This window comes from Strix uralensis, chromosome 2, assembly GCF_047716275.1.
Source record: "Strix uralensis isolate ZFMK-TIS-50842 chromosome 2, bStrUra1, whole genome shotgun sequence".
In the NCBI taxonomy this organism is placed as follows: domain Eukaryota; kingdom Metazoa; phylum Chordata; class Aves; order Strigiformes; family Strigidae; genus Strix; species Strix uralensis.
This window is the reverse complement of record NC_133973.1, coordinates 134,137,565-134,155,761: the sequence shown is the minus strand read 5'-3', so window position 1 is coordinate 134,155,761 and position 18,197 is coordinate 134,137,565. Positions and strand designations below refer to the sequence as shown.

The 18,197-nt window shown below is 40.4% G+C and overlaps 1 protein-coding gene across 1 annotated transcript in view; it reads right to left on the bottom strand.

Moving 5' to 3' along the window:
- Positions 1–18,197, bottom strand: part of TENM4 (teneurin transmembrane protein 4) — a 508,662-nt gene that overhangs the window by 131,938 nt on the left and 358,527 nt on the right. Inside the window, exon 13 of the mRNA XM_074860410.1 lies at positions 17,078–17,278. Coding sequence (XP_074716511.1) covers positions 17,078–17,278 — 201 coding nt within the window. The remainder of the gene's footprint in view (positions 1–17,077; positions 17,279–18,197) is intronic.

Genomic DNA, 18,197 nt, shown 5'->3' with positions numbered 1-18,197 from the left:
ATTAATACTGCCAGTAACAGGAAGCTTGGGCTGCTCAGGGACTTCTGACATGCTCCTGATATGCGGCTGGAACATCCACTTCAACTCCAGGAGGAAAGTTTTGCACCACAGGAGAGAGCTGCAATGTCCTCAGTCCCTTACGCTGAAATGGACTCTTGTCTCCAAGGATCAGAGAGTTCTTTAGACAGTGGTAACTATGATGGTAATAATAGCAATGCTTTGCACGTCTAGAAAACACCTCATTTTCCAAATGTGACATAACCACAACATCTAGTTCCTGCTTACTATACAGCTCAGGGTGGTGGGACAGTTTCCAGTTGAATTCCTTTTGCTGCAGTGTCTTGGATGTCTCCAAATCCTCTCAAACATTTAGTCCTATATATCTAAATCTCTAATGAAAGAACTTTGGAGTGCAAGTGTGCTTAAGATACTCAGGAACTTGTCTGTCCTTTTTAGAGTCAAACTTGCAAAAGGATTTGGGCACCTTGGGTGTTAAAGCAAGGATGTGCACATACCACTTGCTGCCGAAATATAACAGAATCTAATGTAAGCTTTATTGGAAGTCAGTAGAAATTACACTATCACTTAAGACACGGCTGAGGAAGGACGTTTGAGTGGCTGTCAGAAGTTTTTACTTTGCATCTGGCATCGAGACACAGATTTTCACAGCTCCTAGATGCGAGGGAGGTAATATCATACTACAGTGCCCGTTATGAACATAAGGGATGGGCAATTATCGACTTGCTAAAGGGCTGGAGCCCAGCCGTGTGTGTTTTCTACTCCTTTCCCCAACTGTCAGACAGCACTGCAACGGAGCGTGGGCCGGTCAGGATGGTATGTGAACACACAGGACCTGCAAGTTAGCTATTGTAGCAATAAAGCTGCACTAAAAAAAAAAAAAAAAAAAAAAAAAAATTGGCTCTCCTTGGCTGACCTGATGAACAAAGTCTGGGGGAGGATAAAGGAAACAGCAGATAAAAAATAAAAAGCTAGATTTATGGTACTAAAATTTCAGCAAGCTGAGAAAAAAATGCCTTGAGAAAGTGCAAAGTCTGAGACTGCTGGTATTTAAGCCCAAACTCGAAAAGTATTGTTGTAGCCTCTGGTGCTTACCAGCAGTCTTTCACCATAGGGCTACTCTAGTGTTGGACTGAAACCACTCCTCTGGTGACTGCTTTACATTCTTTATTCACACGTGTTGAACTCTACACCTCTGAATACTAAATAGCATATAATTTTCCTTGCTCCCACTTTACCAAGCAATCCAGAGAATGCCAGCTCGGTTACTTCACATCTTCATTATGTCCCATTCCCTAGCTTTGACCTTCAGGGTCCCACCTCTAAAATGGGGATACCACTGATATCCTCAAGCCAGCGATGTGCACTGCAAATAACCTCCTCTGCTGCCACCTGTGAAGCTCTGAAATTTTCCAAAGAGACATGCATCTCCAGAGAAGGACAAGAAAATTGGCATCTTGGAGGACTCAGCCCCTTGTGACTCCAAAGTCCATGTGAACATTTTAAGGACTTTACTATTATTTACTTAATATTTTATCTTTGGTTTGAGAATGCTAATGAGTTTGACTGAGTACTAGTAGTTATTTTTTGACATTAAGATGTTATTTCTGTTTTCAGAGATCATAGAATCATAGAATAGTTTGGGTTGGAAAGGACCATTAAAGGTCATCTAGTTCAATCCCTCTGCCAAGGGCAGGGACATCTTCAACTAGATCAGGGTGCTCAAAACCCCATTCAACCTGGCCTTGAATATTTCCAGGGATGGGGCATCTACCACCTCTCTGGGCAACCTGTGCCAGTGTTTCACCACCCTCATTGTAAAAAAGTTCTTCCTTATATCTAGTTTGAATCTACCCTCTTTTAGTTTAAAACCATTATCCCTTGTCCTACCACTGCAGGCCCTACTAAAATGTTAGTCCCCATCTTTCCTGTAGTCCCCTTTAAGTACTATAAGGTCTCCCTGGAGCCTTCTCTTCTCCAGGCTGAACAACCCCAACTCTCTCAGCCTGTCCTCACAGGGGAGGTGCTCCACTTCTCTGGCCATTTTTGTGACCTTCTCTGGATCCGCTCCAACAGGTCCATGTCCTTCTTGTGCTGAGGGCCCCAGAGCTGGGCACAGCACTGCAGGGGGTTCTCAAAAGAGTGGAGTACAGGGGCAGAATCCCCTCCCTTGACCTGCTGGCCACACTTCTCTTGATGCAGCCCAGGATACAGTTGGTTTTCTGGGCTGTGAGCACACATTGCTGGCTCATGTCCAGCTTTTCATCCACCAGCACCCCAAGTCCTTCTCTGCAGGGCTGCTCTCAATCCCTTCATCCTCCAATCTGTATTGATACCAGGGGTTGTCCTGACCCAGGTGCAGGACCTTGCAGATAAAGTAGACAAGGCATAAAGAAGTAAAATCTTTAGGTCTAGAAGTCTATGTGAACTTTGTGACAGGCAGAGGACCTCCTAGATGTCCTGATATCCAGTCTTGTGTCCTGTGGGTAAGACAGGGAAATGCAGCTCATAGTAGGTCAGATATATACAGGCTGGTGGTGGAGTTAAAAAAAAGCAGAGACAAAAGGAAGCTATTTGGAGTGACAGTCAGATGCCTTCTTGGAGTCATTTAAAGGTGTGAAACTAGGATAATGGAGTGACATTAAAAAATGGTGAAGAGAGGGAAAAAAAAGCACTTTCTGAAAGGCAGAGTCATTCCTATGAAAAGGGATGGAAAACCCACTGGGACATTTATATCTCAACTGAAATATTTCTCAGACAACATGCTGCCAAGGAACAATTTTGCACATGCGGGCCAGGGACACGCACTGCATGATCTAAACCAAACAGATCTTAGGCTAACTCAGAATGGGAACGCTAGGAACATTTGGGGGTTTCATCTCCCAGCCAGCTGAGACCCCAGCCATACCATCACCCACACATGCAAGAGAGTGCAAGCTCCAGGTTGTGAATGTAATTCATATATAATAGATATATAAGGTGGTTTGGATTCCCAGGCCCCAAGAGTTGTAATAAAGACCCTCAGCTGTGAAAAACACTGGTCAAGCAAACTACTTACGACAGTCTCCCTAAAATGTAGTTTAATTATTTCTGACAGGGAACCAGGAGCCAGGAACTCTCAAATCTAAATCTTCCATTTAGCTGCCAGTTTAAAGATAGATGGGAACCATACAATTTAAATAGCCTTACACACACATCCTGCTGTATGCCCTGGCCCTTCATAACATGGCACTCTTAAATGCTCACAGGTTTCTAATGGGTGATTAAATAGTCAGAGAAGCTTTTACTTTTCTGGTGGCACTCAAAAGAAATGATCAAAATGGATTTCAGATTAAGTTTCCACTTAAATACAGGTCTTTTCGGGCAGCTCAAGACGACTAAGGCTGATTTACAGAAAAGGGCAGGTGAATCATTTCTTCGTCATTCAGTCCCAGGGACAGAATTTGCCACCTCTGTTCTTAATACAAGCTGCATTTTTTTTGGTACATTTCCCAATTCTGTTGTTAAAATTAGAGGACATGATTAGCTACCATCTGAGCTGCGTGAGCAAATGAGAAGGAAAGCTTTTAATTCTATTACAGTATTCACAGACTGGCCAGCTGCACTACATTGTTCCTGCCTATTTAAGCTTAGTTAGAACACTGTGCTTGTGCATAAAAGACCTGCCTGTTAAATATTTTCACACCAGCTGTTCCCAAAAGGTGACTAAATATTTCCTTTCATCTTTAATCTCTTCCACTGTTTGTATGAACAGCTTAGCCATTCCTTATCCCTTCCTAGAGGTGCATTGTGTTTTACTTCATTTTGCCATGCAGCTCTCAAAGATGCCTGTAGTTCCTTGAAGGAAGGGGATCTTCTGAGCAAATCTGGTGCCCAGTTCTAAGAGCAAATATGAGGCTTTTTGTCCTCAAAAGGTACAATCAGCCCATGCACCTCTGTGGGAAATACCTGGACTTCAGTAATACCCTGTATTTTGCTCCCTGACACTTGCACTTACCAGAGGGAACTGATGGATGTTAACTTATTCATGGATGCAGGGTTTCATCTAAGGAATCAAGCTCATTCCTACTCTACCATCTGGGTTTTTGCCATGTTACTGCCTAGGATTGGTGTCTTCCATTGCCTGGATTTCACCTCACTTTATGTCGCACTCTTACCTGAAGAACTAAATTGAGCCTAGCTGCCCTCTGTGGGTCAAAGAGGAAAGGCTGGTAACTCCAGAGGATGATTCACCTGAAACTTCTTTCATGGAGGACTTATGGAACAGACTGTGATCAAGGCACTATTGAGTTTTGGATGGTTCACCCAGGGGTTTCAGGTGCATCATAAACATTATCGTTAGAAAATGATAATGCCATTCCAACAGGATTCTGGTTATTTTTCATGCAAATCATCAAAAAAGAAATTATTCATCTTCAGTTTCAGGACCTGCTCTATTCCATCACTGCTTATCCCTGTGCAGAACCAGCCCATAAGGCCAGCCTCAACTGCCTGCTGGCTAGCTTTTGGACAAATGGCTTCTTTTTCTCATTATCCTCTCATGACTGGGGGAGAGATTTCCCTCTGGTCTGTAAAAGCTGCCTCAGAATTCCTCAAGGCTCTCTTAAAAATCATAATCCACCTTGAAACCTCCCCAAAATCTTGATAGTGGCTGCTGTTGTGCCTTAACTTCTCCATATTGCACTGACGAAAATTGTACTGTAATTTTATTCCACTTCCATCAGCATCTCTGTGTGTTGTTGTTCACTTAAGTTTAAGAATCTCAGCCATCTGAGGCCAAGATTATCCTTTTGTTCTGCATCTGCACTGTGCCAGGTGTAATGAGGTCACAGTGCATAAACAGCACTTCAGAAGTAAGAATACTAAAGCAATTACTCATACAAATAAAAGCCTTGTACCTGATTCTTTCTTTCTTTTTTTTTTTTTCTGCATATCCCGCTAAACACTGACCCAAATCTGTCCCCTTAAGAATAAAAAGTCTGCTATGTTGTCTTTGATATTTCAAAAAAGAAGTGGGAAAAGAAACCTATCAAACACTAGCCACCAGTGTAATGCTTTGTTCATGGTCCTTTTTAATTGATATAACAGACACGGTAGCTTCCAACACAGGAAGTGGCATAATCCAGAATTTCATATTATTTTCACATTACGTTAAAGAATTGGGTTGGGAAAGGGATAATGATGTCAATTTGTGCTTCATTTATGGCAAATCCATTTTTACATGTTTACCCCTATCCCCCCAAAATCCTAAAATTGGCTTGACAACAGTTTAAAGCTTTCCAGCTTAGAGAAGATCAATGCAGATGAAAATTTTTCTTTAGCATTCATGTGATGCAGAATCAGAGATTTAGCTGCTTCTGACCTGCCTGCTAAATCCTTTAATAAATATGGATTTATTTAGTGCTAAAATATAAGATCAGGTGAAATTGCTTAGAGCTTCCTGAAAACTAGGGCAGTTCAACTGACCTTCAACATATTAATAGAAAGTTTAATAATTAAAAATCTGTCTTAACTGGGATTTTCCCATTTCAAGTTGGCTCATCTGAGGCAATTTCCAGCCTCAAATTTTTCTAGAAAAGAAGCACAGAAGAGAGGCAATGCACAGAGCTAAGAGGCTGAGTTTGCTGAGGAGCTAAGCCTTGTTTTCACAACCTGCATTTGCTTTAGAAGGCAAGTTATGGGGAATATCTGGGAAAAGCATCTAATATAAAGATATGGATGGAAAAACCAGGAGGTTCATGACTGGCATGATTTAGAGAGCTGTGAAGTGCTAAATACATTCTTCATAATGAAATGTGTTTTGCAGTGTTATAAAACTCTCATTTATGTGATTTGATAATTCTGTAGTGACATATGAACTCCTCTGCTGGAACTGAAGAAGACATAAAGCTCATTAGCTTTTAAAACGATCCTTTTTACAAATGTTATAAGGAAAGGTTCAAACTATGGAGCAAGACAAAACCTGAAAGCAGAGGTCTGAATTTTCTGTCCTTGCCAGTAACAAACCTGTAGCACAAAACCTCTGAAAACCATCCTGTTTCAGCAGCGACTGGGGAACGGTTGTGAAACTTATGTCAATGTCACTAACTGAAGGTCGTGTGTTTTTTCCTTCAGAGATCATGTCCTAAAAGCAATGTCTGCATAATTTAATGTCTTTATGCAAATAATCTGCTTACCTATTTTTAAAACATACATCTATTATGTAAATATTACTAATGTAGAAATAATAATTACTTATGTCAATAAATATAAAACCTGTTTGCTTTTATGAGTGTAATTAAACTTCTGGTACTGAGACAACTGTCCACTCCACTGAAAGATCTCAATGCATTTTACACAGCTCAGCAAACTGAATATATCTGAAAGGTAACAATTATTTCTTTTCTTTCCATGCATGAGGAAATCAAGATTAAAGGATGCTCTCCAGAGACTGAAAATTAATCCATCAGCTTCACTATCATCCCTCATCAGGAAGAACACTGACCTTCAGCAACGGTTTTGAAATGTGACTCAGGACACCTGAGTTTTCACCTACTGAACCTGAAGCCCTGAGGAGCATCCTGGAGTGCCTGCACTGGGGAAGGCATATCCTGCGTTACAGCGTGACCCTGAGCACGATACCTGAGTTGGCCTAAATGCTGATTCTTGCTAGACTCTGAAGAAGAAGGACTGAGTACAGGTCTTCAATACATATGCAGAAGGGACAACTCTGCACTTGCAGAAAAGACTGGGTATGCACAAAACATGTGCATGACAGAAGAGGAGAGTTTTTACTCTAAGCAGTTGAGCTGGCTTAGCTCTCTATCTCTAGAAGGGTTGGTGGAAAATCCCTAATAAAAGAAAGCACCCATCTCTGGCCCTCAGCTAGACACAAAAGATTAACCTCACTTCAGCCCTTTCCCCCATTTTCTTCCTGGTATTTAATACTTTGCTTGCATAAGCAGCTTTGTGTTTAACTGCAAGGCTTCTGCAAATCCTCTTCCAGGTTTCGTCTCTCTCTGGAGACTCAGATCAGGAATCTAGGTGGCTCTGAGCTGCCTAACTTGGAGATGAAGAGTCCACAGAGTAGCTGCTCACATGGTGCTGAGCAGATCCAGGAGATCGGTCCCATAACTGTCCTGGAACCCACCTTCCACCTCTAAAATGAGTAATGAATGAGTTTGGTATAATAATATATTTCAACTGACGTATGTCTGTCCTCCAAGACTGAACCTCTTACTCTGTAAATATACAGCACCTAGCACAATGGGACTTTTAGGAGTTCTTGCAAGAAATAGTAACAGTAAGAACAGGAGCCGTCATTAGCAGTCCCTGTGCTAATGGGTCACAGCTCTTACCCAATCTGTGCAGCTGCACAATGTACAGTGGTACAGTTGGGATGCCTGTTAAAAAAAAATCTCACTTCTAAGTGCAATTTCAGCTTGCTTCATATTTGCATAAAGGTTTTCCAGCTCCTGTCTGAAAAGCTATAACTCTGTGAGATGAAATTCCATTAAACTGGTCTGCTGCCTTTTATCAGTCTCTAGTTTCTACAATATTTATACCCTATTTTCATCCTCGCCTTAAATGCTAGGGACTGACCATCACATTGTGTCTAAAGCATCTCCTCTATAGCTGTGATTTACTTTTGTACTCGTGTCAATCTTCCCTTTATTTATTATTCTGAACTTTATTTTAAACTGTCTCTTGCTGCTGAATAGCAGGACATGAAATGCCAGATATTGATGGACTTCAGTCTTGGAGCTGAGATTTGCTGAATACAAATAAATATCCCAAAGTGCAGGATTATGTTTTTCTCTTTGATGCTTAATTGGATCTCTATTCTTTCTGGGATGCAAGTTAAAACTTCCCAGAGAAGAAACAATTCCTAATGTATTAAATGAAGTTCTTAACAAGGATTCTTCTCTGGACTAATTTTAATTTCCTCTCTGTGTCCATAAGGAGATAATTTGAGTGTAGAAAAGCTTTTTGCTCATGCTTACAGTCATTAAAAAAACCTAATTTCTTTTCCAATTCTGTACAGTTTGGTTTTGTCTAAAATGAATTCAACAGAGCATTTACAAATGTGTTGAAGCAATCACAAGCTAGATTTGCTTGGGATTCCCTTATTCAGAGCTTGGCACTACTATACCGACAGTCCCAACATGGTTTACTTCTTCTTTAGACAACATTGCACTAAGGAACTTTTACTGTTATTAATCTTTTTCAAAAGGAGACACAGAACATGTATGAAACGTGCTGAGCTGACATATCCAGAGGTTAGATGTCTGTCTATCCACACCAACGGGTTGCAGCAGCAGCTGCTCCAAAAGCTTTGTGTCTGCTGTTCTGTCCATATGACCCAACACCCGTCTGGCAGGATCACCTTTACAGAAAAGAAGCAAAACTCTCTCCAAAGCCTTCTCAACCTTTCATCTGTCAAGATCATTAGAAAGGTGCTCATTAGTGCAAACTGTGATCATAGCTTTTAGAGTATGAACACCTTGCAGCTTGGAAGGGGGCAGAGAGGTTACACTAAATCCAGCGCATCCACTTCAGACAACTTACTAGATTGTGGATTACTGTCCTTCAATAGACACCAATCCACCATATGACAATCACTGGTCTTATGTTATTTTTGCTTGGTCATTTTTTATGTTATTCTGTTTTCCTGACTCCTAGGTTATTTTCCCTATTATTTAATCTCAGCCATTCTAAATTGGAATGAAACATGATTTGATGACGCTGAAAACATCCAATAAACCTTTGCAGAATCTCTGATCATGATGAGCTCCAGCTTGATTGAATGGAAGTGGAGAAGCCATGGCATGGAACGCACACCCACCGTTGCTAAGCCAAATGGATGAGGTATGAGAGGACAGTCTTGATCCAGCCTAATCAAGGTAGATCACAGGCAGAGCCTGACTATACACAAGTAGCCACCCTGATGATGTTCCAGCAGTATTCTGGTTAAAAGAGGGAATAGTCAGAAGCAGAGGTCTAGACTCACAAAACTAAGAGGATGTCTACATGGTCTTCTCTGAATTGGTTACAGACTGATTGGCCAAACTTATTGAACCTCATGTATCTTCAGTTCAAAAGCTGCATAACTGCCATAGAGCAATTCTAAGCCTGCAGAAATATACACTGATTCTTATGGTTTTACGAGCATGACCTATTCCATGCAGTGACTATGACGTTTCAGATTCTCAGCTGGCTTGATCAGCTGGTTTTATCTCCAAGAGAACTTGAGGAACCACTTGACATCACTCTTGCAGGACAGTAGTTTTTTCCTCAGTGACAGCTGAATTACTCTGTCAAAGAAGTGACTTAATATTGTTTAAAAAAGCAGCAATGTCATGACACATGTTCTATTTCAGGGAAGAGGCTAAATTATGACCAGCCCCCATGTTGGCATTATGTAAGTCCAGAAACTGTAAGGGCTCTAAGGCTCCTCCTTTCAAAAGCAAAGTCAGAGAATAAGCCAAAATTTGGCCACCTGAGACTTAGAATCTGTTTTCAGTGATAGAAGCAAACATGCTAATTGCTTAGTCATCCTCAAAACACGCTATTTTAACAGTAGCCTGTTTTAACCATGGAATTTAACAGCTTGTTGTGGTGCTGTGAAACATCCATTCTTCTAATTAGCCAAGTTAACATGAACCCCACAGAGTCCAGTACATCACTGCTGTTTTCAGTCACAAAAGTCCACAACACAAAGCACAATTGATCCAAACAAAAAGAACTTTTGAGCTCATGGTGTGACTGCTGAGGTCACATTTGGAGATAGGGAAGAATGCTGAACTAAAATTGGCATGCTGGGAATTAGCCCTGATTGTTGTAGAAAACAAATAGGGAATGGAATAGTCTACCCATTGCCCTTTGAGGGGGTCCATAAATTTGCACTGATGCTGGCACAGCTGATGTGAGAGAAAGAAGCTTTACTCATCACAGTATGCCTAAGGTCAGTGAAGACCAGGGGTTGCTTGTAACACCACTGGACACACACTATTCTCAGCCTGAGACATGACCTAATCAGACCAAACGTTTTGTGATCTAATGGTCAGAGCCAGACTGATGATATCACCATTTCCACTGGTTTTGGCCAAGTTTGAAATGACAGCTAGAACGCATGTCTTCAGTTCCTTCAATGTCTCCCTTGGACATTGTATCTGACCAAGACTGCATGGACTGCTGCATACAGGAAGTGGCGATAAGTCAGTTCCTAAACACATCCCGAAGCTGATAGAAGTTTTATGGATCTTTGGCTGGCCAGGGAAATGTGATAAGACAATTCCTCAACTATGAGATTGTAAGTAGGAATCCATATTTGAAACATAAATTATATTTTCTGTCTTATGGGGAGTTTTTTCCCTCCCTTTAGTATGTCCTTTTCATCTGCTGACCATAAAGATATTTGGACTTTTGAAGAACTGGACTCTCTACAAAAATAACTACAGTCCATGTCAACTACTATCTTTTTTCCTACCACATCAGTGTCTTCTTATACACATTTTCAATAAACAAAGGGAAAGGGAGTAAAAGGGTATTAAAATGAAAGCCTTCCTGAATATTTTTATTTCAAATGTTTTGGCTGTTTTTAGTATTTTATTACATTTTTTAATAAAAATCTTAGAAGACTTTAAAGGATAAGTTCATCTTGGCAATGGGTAGGCTAAAATCTGTACTCATAATCCCAACTACATAAAAAACTTTATGTTTTGTACAGCCATAGTTCTTGTTAACACTGTTGATCCTCTGGATTCACTTATTCCCTCACAATTCACAAAGCAGATATCTGCCAGGCAGAGCCTGATAGCCTTGTGTAACAGCGCTGGGCTGCACATACTTTATTCCCTCAGAGAGAAAACTTACTTCTCTCCACACAAATAAAATGGGGAAGATCACAAGTTCACAAATCAGCATGTTATGATTCTTCAAGGCTGAGGATGAAATCCCTGCTGGTACAAACCATTTCCTGGCCTGGAATGACTGTAAAGGACCGAGTTAAGGCCTTCATGAGTAGGTTTGCAATTTTAGTATTAAGCCAGAACAGATTTTGATGTTATCTTCTGAAGCCAAGCTTTGAAGACCCTGTGCTCCCATAATTTCAATTGCCCCAGACTAACATTTCTCACTACACTGCAAGGCTAGTGAGACAAACAAGTTACAAGCTGAAGGAAGAACATTCAAAGTGGATTTTGATTACATAGCTGTGCCAGATAACTTTTTCTTAATTCGTTAAGATCTAAAATATATGGATGTTTAACAATTTCAGGTGTTGTAGCCTGAGGTTTAGTTCTCTGGTTCTTCCTGATGTGTTTTAAAGCTAAGAAAAAGACAAATCAGCGATTTCTTAGGCATTAAAGGAGGCCCTCGTCTGTAGTAAGGTACAAGCCTGTATCATGTGACAGCTGATGTAATATCTATCTTTTACAGAGACATTTTTACCCCTTAATGAAGAAAATGATGGTTTAAAGGAAGAACTATATGAACATTTTCCAAGGATGGATTTTTATCTTGGTGGCCCTGGGCATGACAAGAATTTAACATGTTTTTTAAGGCTGACACCAATAAGCCCAAGGAAAGCAATTTTTATCACACATGTTGCATTAACCCTGGTGCTGTGTGACCAACAGGATATGACGTCGCCTGGCAAGATATATGAGAACTGCGTTTCTGTGTGTCTGTATGCGTATGTGCATGTGTGCAATAATCTCCCGCACAATTCCCGATGAAAAAAGAAAATTGGAAAGTAAAGGTGCATTTGCTCTAGCTTTCCTCTTTAAAAGTTCATTCTTCTTGGTCTCCTTATCTACTAATTGGAATACAGAAAATATACCTATTTCAATGAACTCTACAACTTTGTGGTAAGGAACTCTGTTGGGTGCTATCTGTAAGACTTTCTCCATTGTTAATTTATACAACTAAATTGGTACTAAAAAATTCAGTCATTACCATTAGCTGATACAGAATCTTAAATCTAATCATTGTTTACGAACGGACTTGAATTGACCTATACTCCTGCAAAGTAAACAGAAGCTTTTCCATTGACTCCAATGTGCTGTGCAATAATTTATAAGAAAATGGCTACCCTGCAATCAGAGATGTGGATACACACACCACGCTAGTTTTATTTTAAATTCAGCTTCTCAGCCTGTCAAAAGCAGTAAAGCCATGGAGGACTGTTTCACAAACGGTGAGTAAATACCTGGTCTTCTGCTAGCCCTATGGATACCCACGCTACTTCCCCACTGTGTGTGGAGGCCAGGTTTATCCAGGTATATCTGCAAGTACTGTGATTACTACATGGAAGTCTGAAGCCCCTCCTAAGCTGTTTTTAGCTGATCACACAGGCTAAGAGGGGGTTTCCTATTTTTTATGTTAAATGCCACAGTTCTGTAATTGCTTCTTTCCTGAGGAATATGTGATCATGGTGCCTGCTGAGCCTTCTACAGTTATTTGGCAGAACTGAGGATCTCTCAAAAGCTGAAACCCAGACTGTTCTAAAGTAACATGAAGTACCCAAATAAGAAGGCAGCTGAATCAATGAGGAATCAATTAAGCTCTCTTTCAAGGATTTCCACTTCACTAAAATCTGAACAGCCCTCTGCAGAGGTTTATCCTCTCTAGAACAACTATCCCACTAAATTGGTAATGTCATGGAAAGCCTAAAAGCAGGAGGGGATGGCATGGAACTGGGCATGAATCCAAAACTTTTTTTTTTTTTCTTTTTGTCCCCTAAAGACATTTATAACATTTCTAGTCACAGTAAGTGTGGCCAGGAGGAGTGCTGCAGTGCTGGAAATCATGAGGAGATGGATGGTCTGCAACTCTGTTCCTGTCCCAGATGACAGGCACTCACTCTGCTTTAGAACAATACCCAGCTGACATTAAGGTTCAGGGCATAACCCCTGTCCTCAACTTTGGCATCCCTTTGGATCAGCCCAGCCAGTTCATTCTTTTCTTTGAGATGGTTCCTTGTTGCATCTGCATTGCCCTGGTAGGTGGGATACTGTCCCAAGAAGTGAGAGGGCACATAAAATGCTTTCTCAGACTGAGGAGACACTTCCTCCCTGTCACAGAGGGGAAAAAGAGCAGTCATAAAGTCAATTGACATATCCTCAGAAAACACTGTTAGCAGCAGAAGTGATGAGAGAAGCTATGAATAGGAACAAACTACCAGATTTCATGAGATATGGTCATGCAAGCTCAGCCTCCGTCTCTGGTCAGGCATGCTCTCTTAGCCTTTTCAAAATGTGAAGTAAAACATCATAACTTCTAACTTCTTTATTGAGTCCCAGCTTCCAGTTCTCAACTCTTGCCATTAAATGTACAGCCCATGATTTTATGTCTCCACTGCCAATTTAGGACCACCATATACAAAGTACTGTTCCTATTACTGCTCTTCTCCAGTGTACTTTTAAGGGTCGGAAGTACTGCACTGGATGTCAACCGTGCAGAAAGTGAGTCATTACGAATGAGTGATTGAGAAGGAATCCTTATCTGTATGCAGGTCAATGTACATCCACTGTCAACGGCCCAGAAAAAGTCAGTACACTTATTACACACAGAACATAATTTCTATTGCTGCTTTGTATAATCAACTTTCCGATGATTCTAGTGAATATCATGCATGTCAAGATGTCAGCTACCAAACAGAGAACAGTGTGAAAATCACTGATTTAAATTGGAGGAGAATGAAGAACACCACTAGATAACTTAATTACTTTAAGAATGATTTTGCATCCAGGCATAATACTGGTTTGATGGGCCTGGGATTATACTGATGTATCAGTGAGATCTCTGTGGGAAATTGTGCGTTCCCCAAATGCAGATAACCTGACTCACCTACTCATTTCACTGCACTCAGCAAATATGTCTTATGGTATGTGGTTTGTTGCCTCTTGATTAGGCAGAAATACTTGGTCCAGTTTAAATAGGTCAAGAGTGAGACTATACCACATATTAAGTTCTGTTTCACGTTGCAGCACAGGTCTTCTTCCCACTGTACTCAGACAATAAGAGGTTAAGAGAGCTGCCTTATAATGGCTTCACTAGTGGCCAGAATTTGGGGAATGAAGTCCTTTGCTAGAGCTCATTAAGAGGTGAAGGGGAATAGCATGCCAAGGGCCTGGGATATAGAGGATCTGTGATGGCAGACTCTGGAGAAAAGGGGTTAGGATGAGTGGTTCCTTAATTATCTTTCTTGTATTAAGCATTGCCTTGGACTTTTTAGCTGAACTAAGTTATAAAGGACCTTTTTGTATGTGCTTGTGCAACAGTACTAAGACACAAAAGGGAAGGGATTTAGTTCTCCCATGGAGAAATCAAAATGCCACTTTTACTGCTCAGTACAGGTTACCTCTGGACTTATCTCTGCTCCTTTCTCTAAAAGACTTTTTCAATATTTGGGAATCTACCAAAAAATAAGTGCATACTGAGGGAAAGGGGATCCTAAGAAACTCTCCCTTGCATGAAAGGGTGAAGCATGTTTAAGAAGCATTTTTCCAGAGTTAACAATCTGAGGTAGTATGGCAGCAGCCCTATCTCAAGGTATACTGGCAACGGGCACACGTATAAAGCAAAAAAAACCCCCGTATCATTACTTCTTCTTACAATGCAGTGCAGAGTAGAATTCACAAGAAATTTAATTGCACAGATTGCCTATGAAGACGCAGGCTAAGTGGAATGAAAAAAACATTATATAAACAGGAAACAGAAATCTCTGTAATATTATTATTTTGGGAAAATTAAGGGTTTTATCTAGCAATCTGTACTCCTCTAAGACTCCTGCTAGTGATTCACCTGCAGGTGAAATCTACCTACTTAGCTGAAAGTCTGAGTCTAAGGTTCAAAGAGAGTCTAGTTTTACTTTCTACATATGACAGCCCACAGACTTCCACCTACCTGCTTCCATATTGACTGATACCTTCTAAATGGATACAGCATGCAGGATTTCAGATAAATATTACTATTGACTTCAAGGTGTTAAGAGCTGGAAAACACACTGTGCTTCCAGATTTTTTGTTCGGTATTTCCAGATGATTGCTCTGTTCTCAGGGTCTGCTTCTCGATGTGGTTTACGAAAGGGGCTGTCCTTGGCCCTAGCCCACGTAGGCACAGTCCTATAGATTTCACTGGGATGAACACAGTCTGTAACTGTGTCTGTAACTGTAACTGCTTTGCTGAGCCGAGGTTGATTTATGCAAGTACTTGATTCTTTCACTTAATTCTTCTGCTCTGTTTGGTCCTGTTTTATAGGACAATAAAAACCTGTCCCCCTTAGTCCCTTCTACAGAACCTCCACCCCACTGGGTTGGGCAGTGTGTTGTTATGTGTACTAACATGCTTGCTCACTCTATTTTAATCATGCAAGAAGAGTACCATGAACCTGTGAGTAAATCTGTCTTTCAAATCAAGTCATCAATTCAGTGGAAAGGTCCGGGTTAGACATGGAAGTTTACAAATCACCTTAGCTGTGATTTTAGCCATGAGGCACAATAACCTGAATGTTACAAGCAGCTCGGTGAGGAAAAAGGTCTTGGAATGATGCTCAAGTTTGTCTCAAATAACCTCACACTGCCAAAGAAAGTTTGCACTAGATGCATTTATAAAAGCAGTATAAGGAAAGCTTATAAATCATCTGTACATGACCCTGCAGGTTAACAAAAGGAAAGTGAATTCTGTTTGCGGGTAGAAATGAACATTTTTCTAAATCCATCCCTGCAATCCCCAAACCTCCATATAAACTCAGAATAATGACTCAATCATGAACTATGCTACAAAATCACTAGAAATACACTACTACCTTTCCCCTTACGGTGGTCTTATAAATGAACTCATAGAGCATGGAATTGAAGATGTTAATATGGGAAAAGGAAAAGCCTGACACCAAATTTATCCTCCTATCAATGCAGGATAGCTTCCCTCCCTACACCTGGAAAAGTTTTGATCAACCTAGTTTTAGCCCCAGGCTAGTAGGCCTCCTCTTTCGCTTGTTCTTCAGCCCAATCAATTTTACTTTATGACAAGCTTCCTAACACCTAACCTAAATGATGATTGTCAAAAAGGTTTTCTTTTTATATCCCTTGTACCAGTTTATTCAGTTTGCCCCATCTTTGGAAGTTGGTCTCTTAAAATACTTACTGAAAATTCATTTCATTTCATTGCCTATACTGAGCTGCCCTGGATTTTTGGCCTAGTTCCACCTCAGCTGTGCAAGGTAAAGAAGCTGTTGTTGCTGTGGTCTCTTGTTTGTGAGCACAATATACAGCACAAAAGCCAAAAGACTAATGTTCCATAGGTTCTGACTATTTAATGTACTATAGCATTTCACAGTGTGGCATCTAAAAGCTAACTGCATTTGGAAGAAAAGGCTCCCGAATAGTTTATCTTTAGCCTTTATTTCAGATACCTGATGCAGATTTTGAGCAAGATGCCCATTCAGCTGAGGAATGAAGGAAGGTCACAGTCCCAGACCTTTACACAAAACTGCCCATAAAAATCTGTCTTCTTGGTAGGTGCCTGTACTATTAAATACTTCTACTCAGTTAACTTACTTTTTACTTGATAGAGGACAGTGTTTACAGTCTTTCAATATGAACCTCATGAGATACTCATCCTCCTTTAGCTGAGCCTACAAAAGCACAACCTTTAAATTCAGAAGGGAGAGGAGACCTGAAGGATTGCCACCTCTTCCTTCTTGTTTACAGCCACCTAAAGAATATTTAGTCATCTCCTAAAAATCAAAATAGACCCTTTGGTGGCTACTGGGATTCATCAAGAATGAACACCAGAACAAGCAGTTATATGTAGACCATCAATTACATTCATAGCAATATAATGAACAATAGCAAGCCTAGGTGGCTTTAATGGGGTTATTTATTATATTACTCTATGCTCAGCAATAGAAGCAGAATTATTTATGTAGTTGAGCTATGGCATTTCTGCTTCCAGTCATGCCCTACATGTGCTTTACTGGAACATATCTGTAGTACTCTTTCTGCAGATCTAAGTCTGAATATTTTACAGAGTTTAAATAAAATAAAAACCAACAGTAAGTCACCGCTGACGTTACCGATTGAGCAATCATGTCCAGTCCAGTTGGGATCGCAGCTGCAGAGTCCAGTATCTGGGAGGAAGGTCCCATGACCAGAACATTGGTCGAGACAAGTGGCTCTTGGGGTCTCACAGTTTGTTCCTCCCCAGCCAACCGAACAGTGACATTCTCCTCGCACACACACGCCTCGTCCCGAGCAGGTCGGATCCATGCAGTCCACTACATGTGAGAAGGAAGAGGAAACAGACAGGGAAAGCAAATGGGAATTTCAGAAAAAAAGCTATCAGACTGCCATCTACACAAACATATTTATATAGTATCTCAAGGTTCCAACCAGAAAGCAAAGTCCTGTTGTGCATAAAACAGATGCTTTACACAAGATAATGTCCCAAAGAGGCAGTGAGACCTAAAACACTTACATGAAAAACAGCAAAAAATTTAATGATGAAATCCATTCTTTTATCCAGGCCTACACTAACAAATGATCTTTCTAGTAAGAACAGTCTAATATCAATTAAGAATAGAACAAGAATAATATTCTCTTGCGCAGACACTGTGCTTCCATTTATTCTATTAGAATAACCTAAATTACTATTACTAATGAATTCAAAGCTGAGCTCTAGTTTTCTGAGAAAGAATTTTACATAAAGATTCAGCAGAAGTTGATGTCCTTGTTCAGCAAAATACATGCTTAAATTGAAGAATGTGCTGAAATCTATACAGGTTTCACAGACACATAAATTTCACGTTAAACATAATCTTAGACAGTTTTCTGGAGTGAGGATTAAAAGAGAATCATGTATTTTTTGATACTGGTGTTCTTTTGGTTTTATTTTTGATCAATTAATATTCTTTTTAAAATGTTATGTTTTTTTTTTTTTCCCCCCGAAGAGGCACTTTCTTAACAAGATTGGAAACCATTCAGTTAGGTGCACGGTATAGCAGTGTGCACCAAAAGACCAAATGTACTGCTGCCTGATTCCTGAGTTATGTGTTTTGTAGGCAACTGTCACCTCCTCTGCCCACGGGGAAATTTCACTCAGCAATCAAAAAATATGAAACGCACCAGACACCCTCCCAAAAAAGGACTGGAGGAGTCGATCATCTATTTATAAATAAACGCTTATAGGACAGCCTA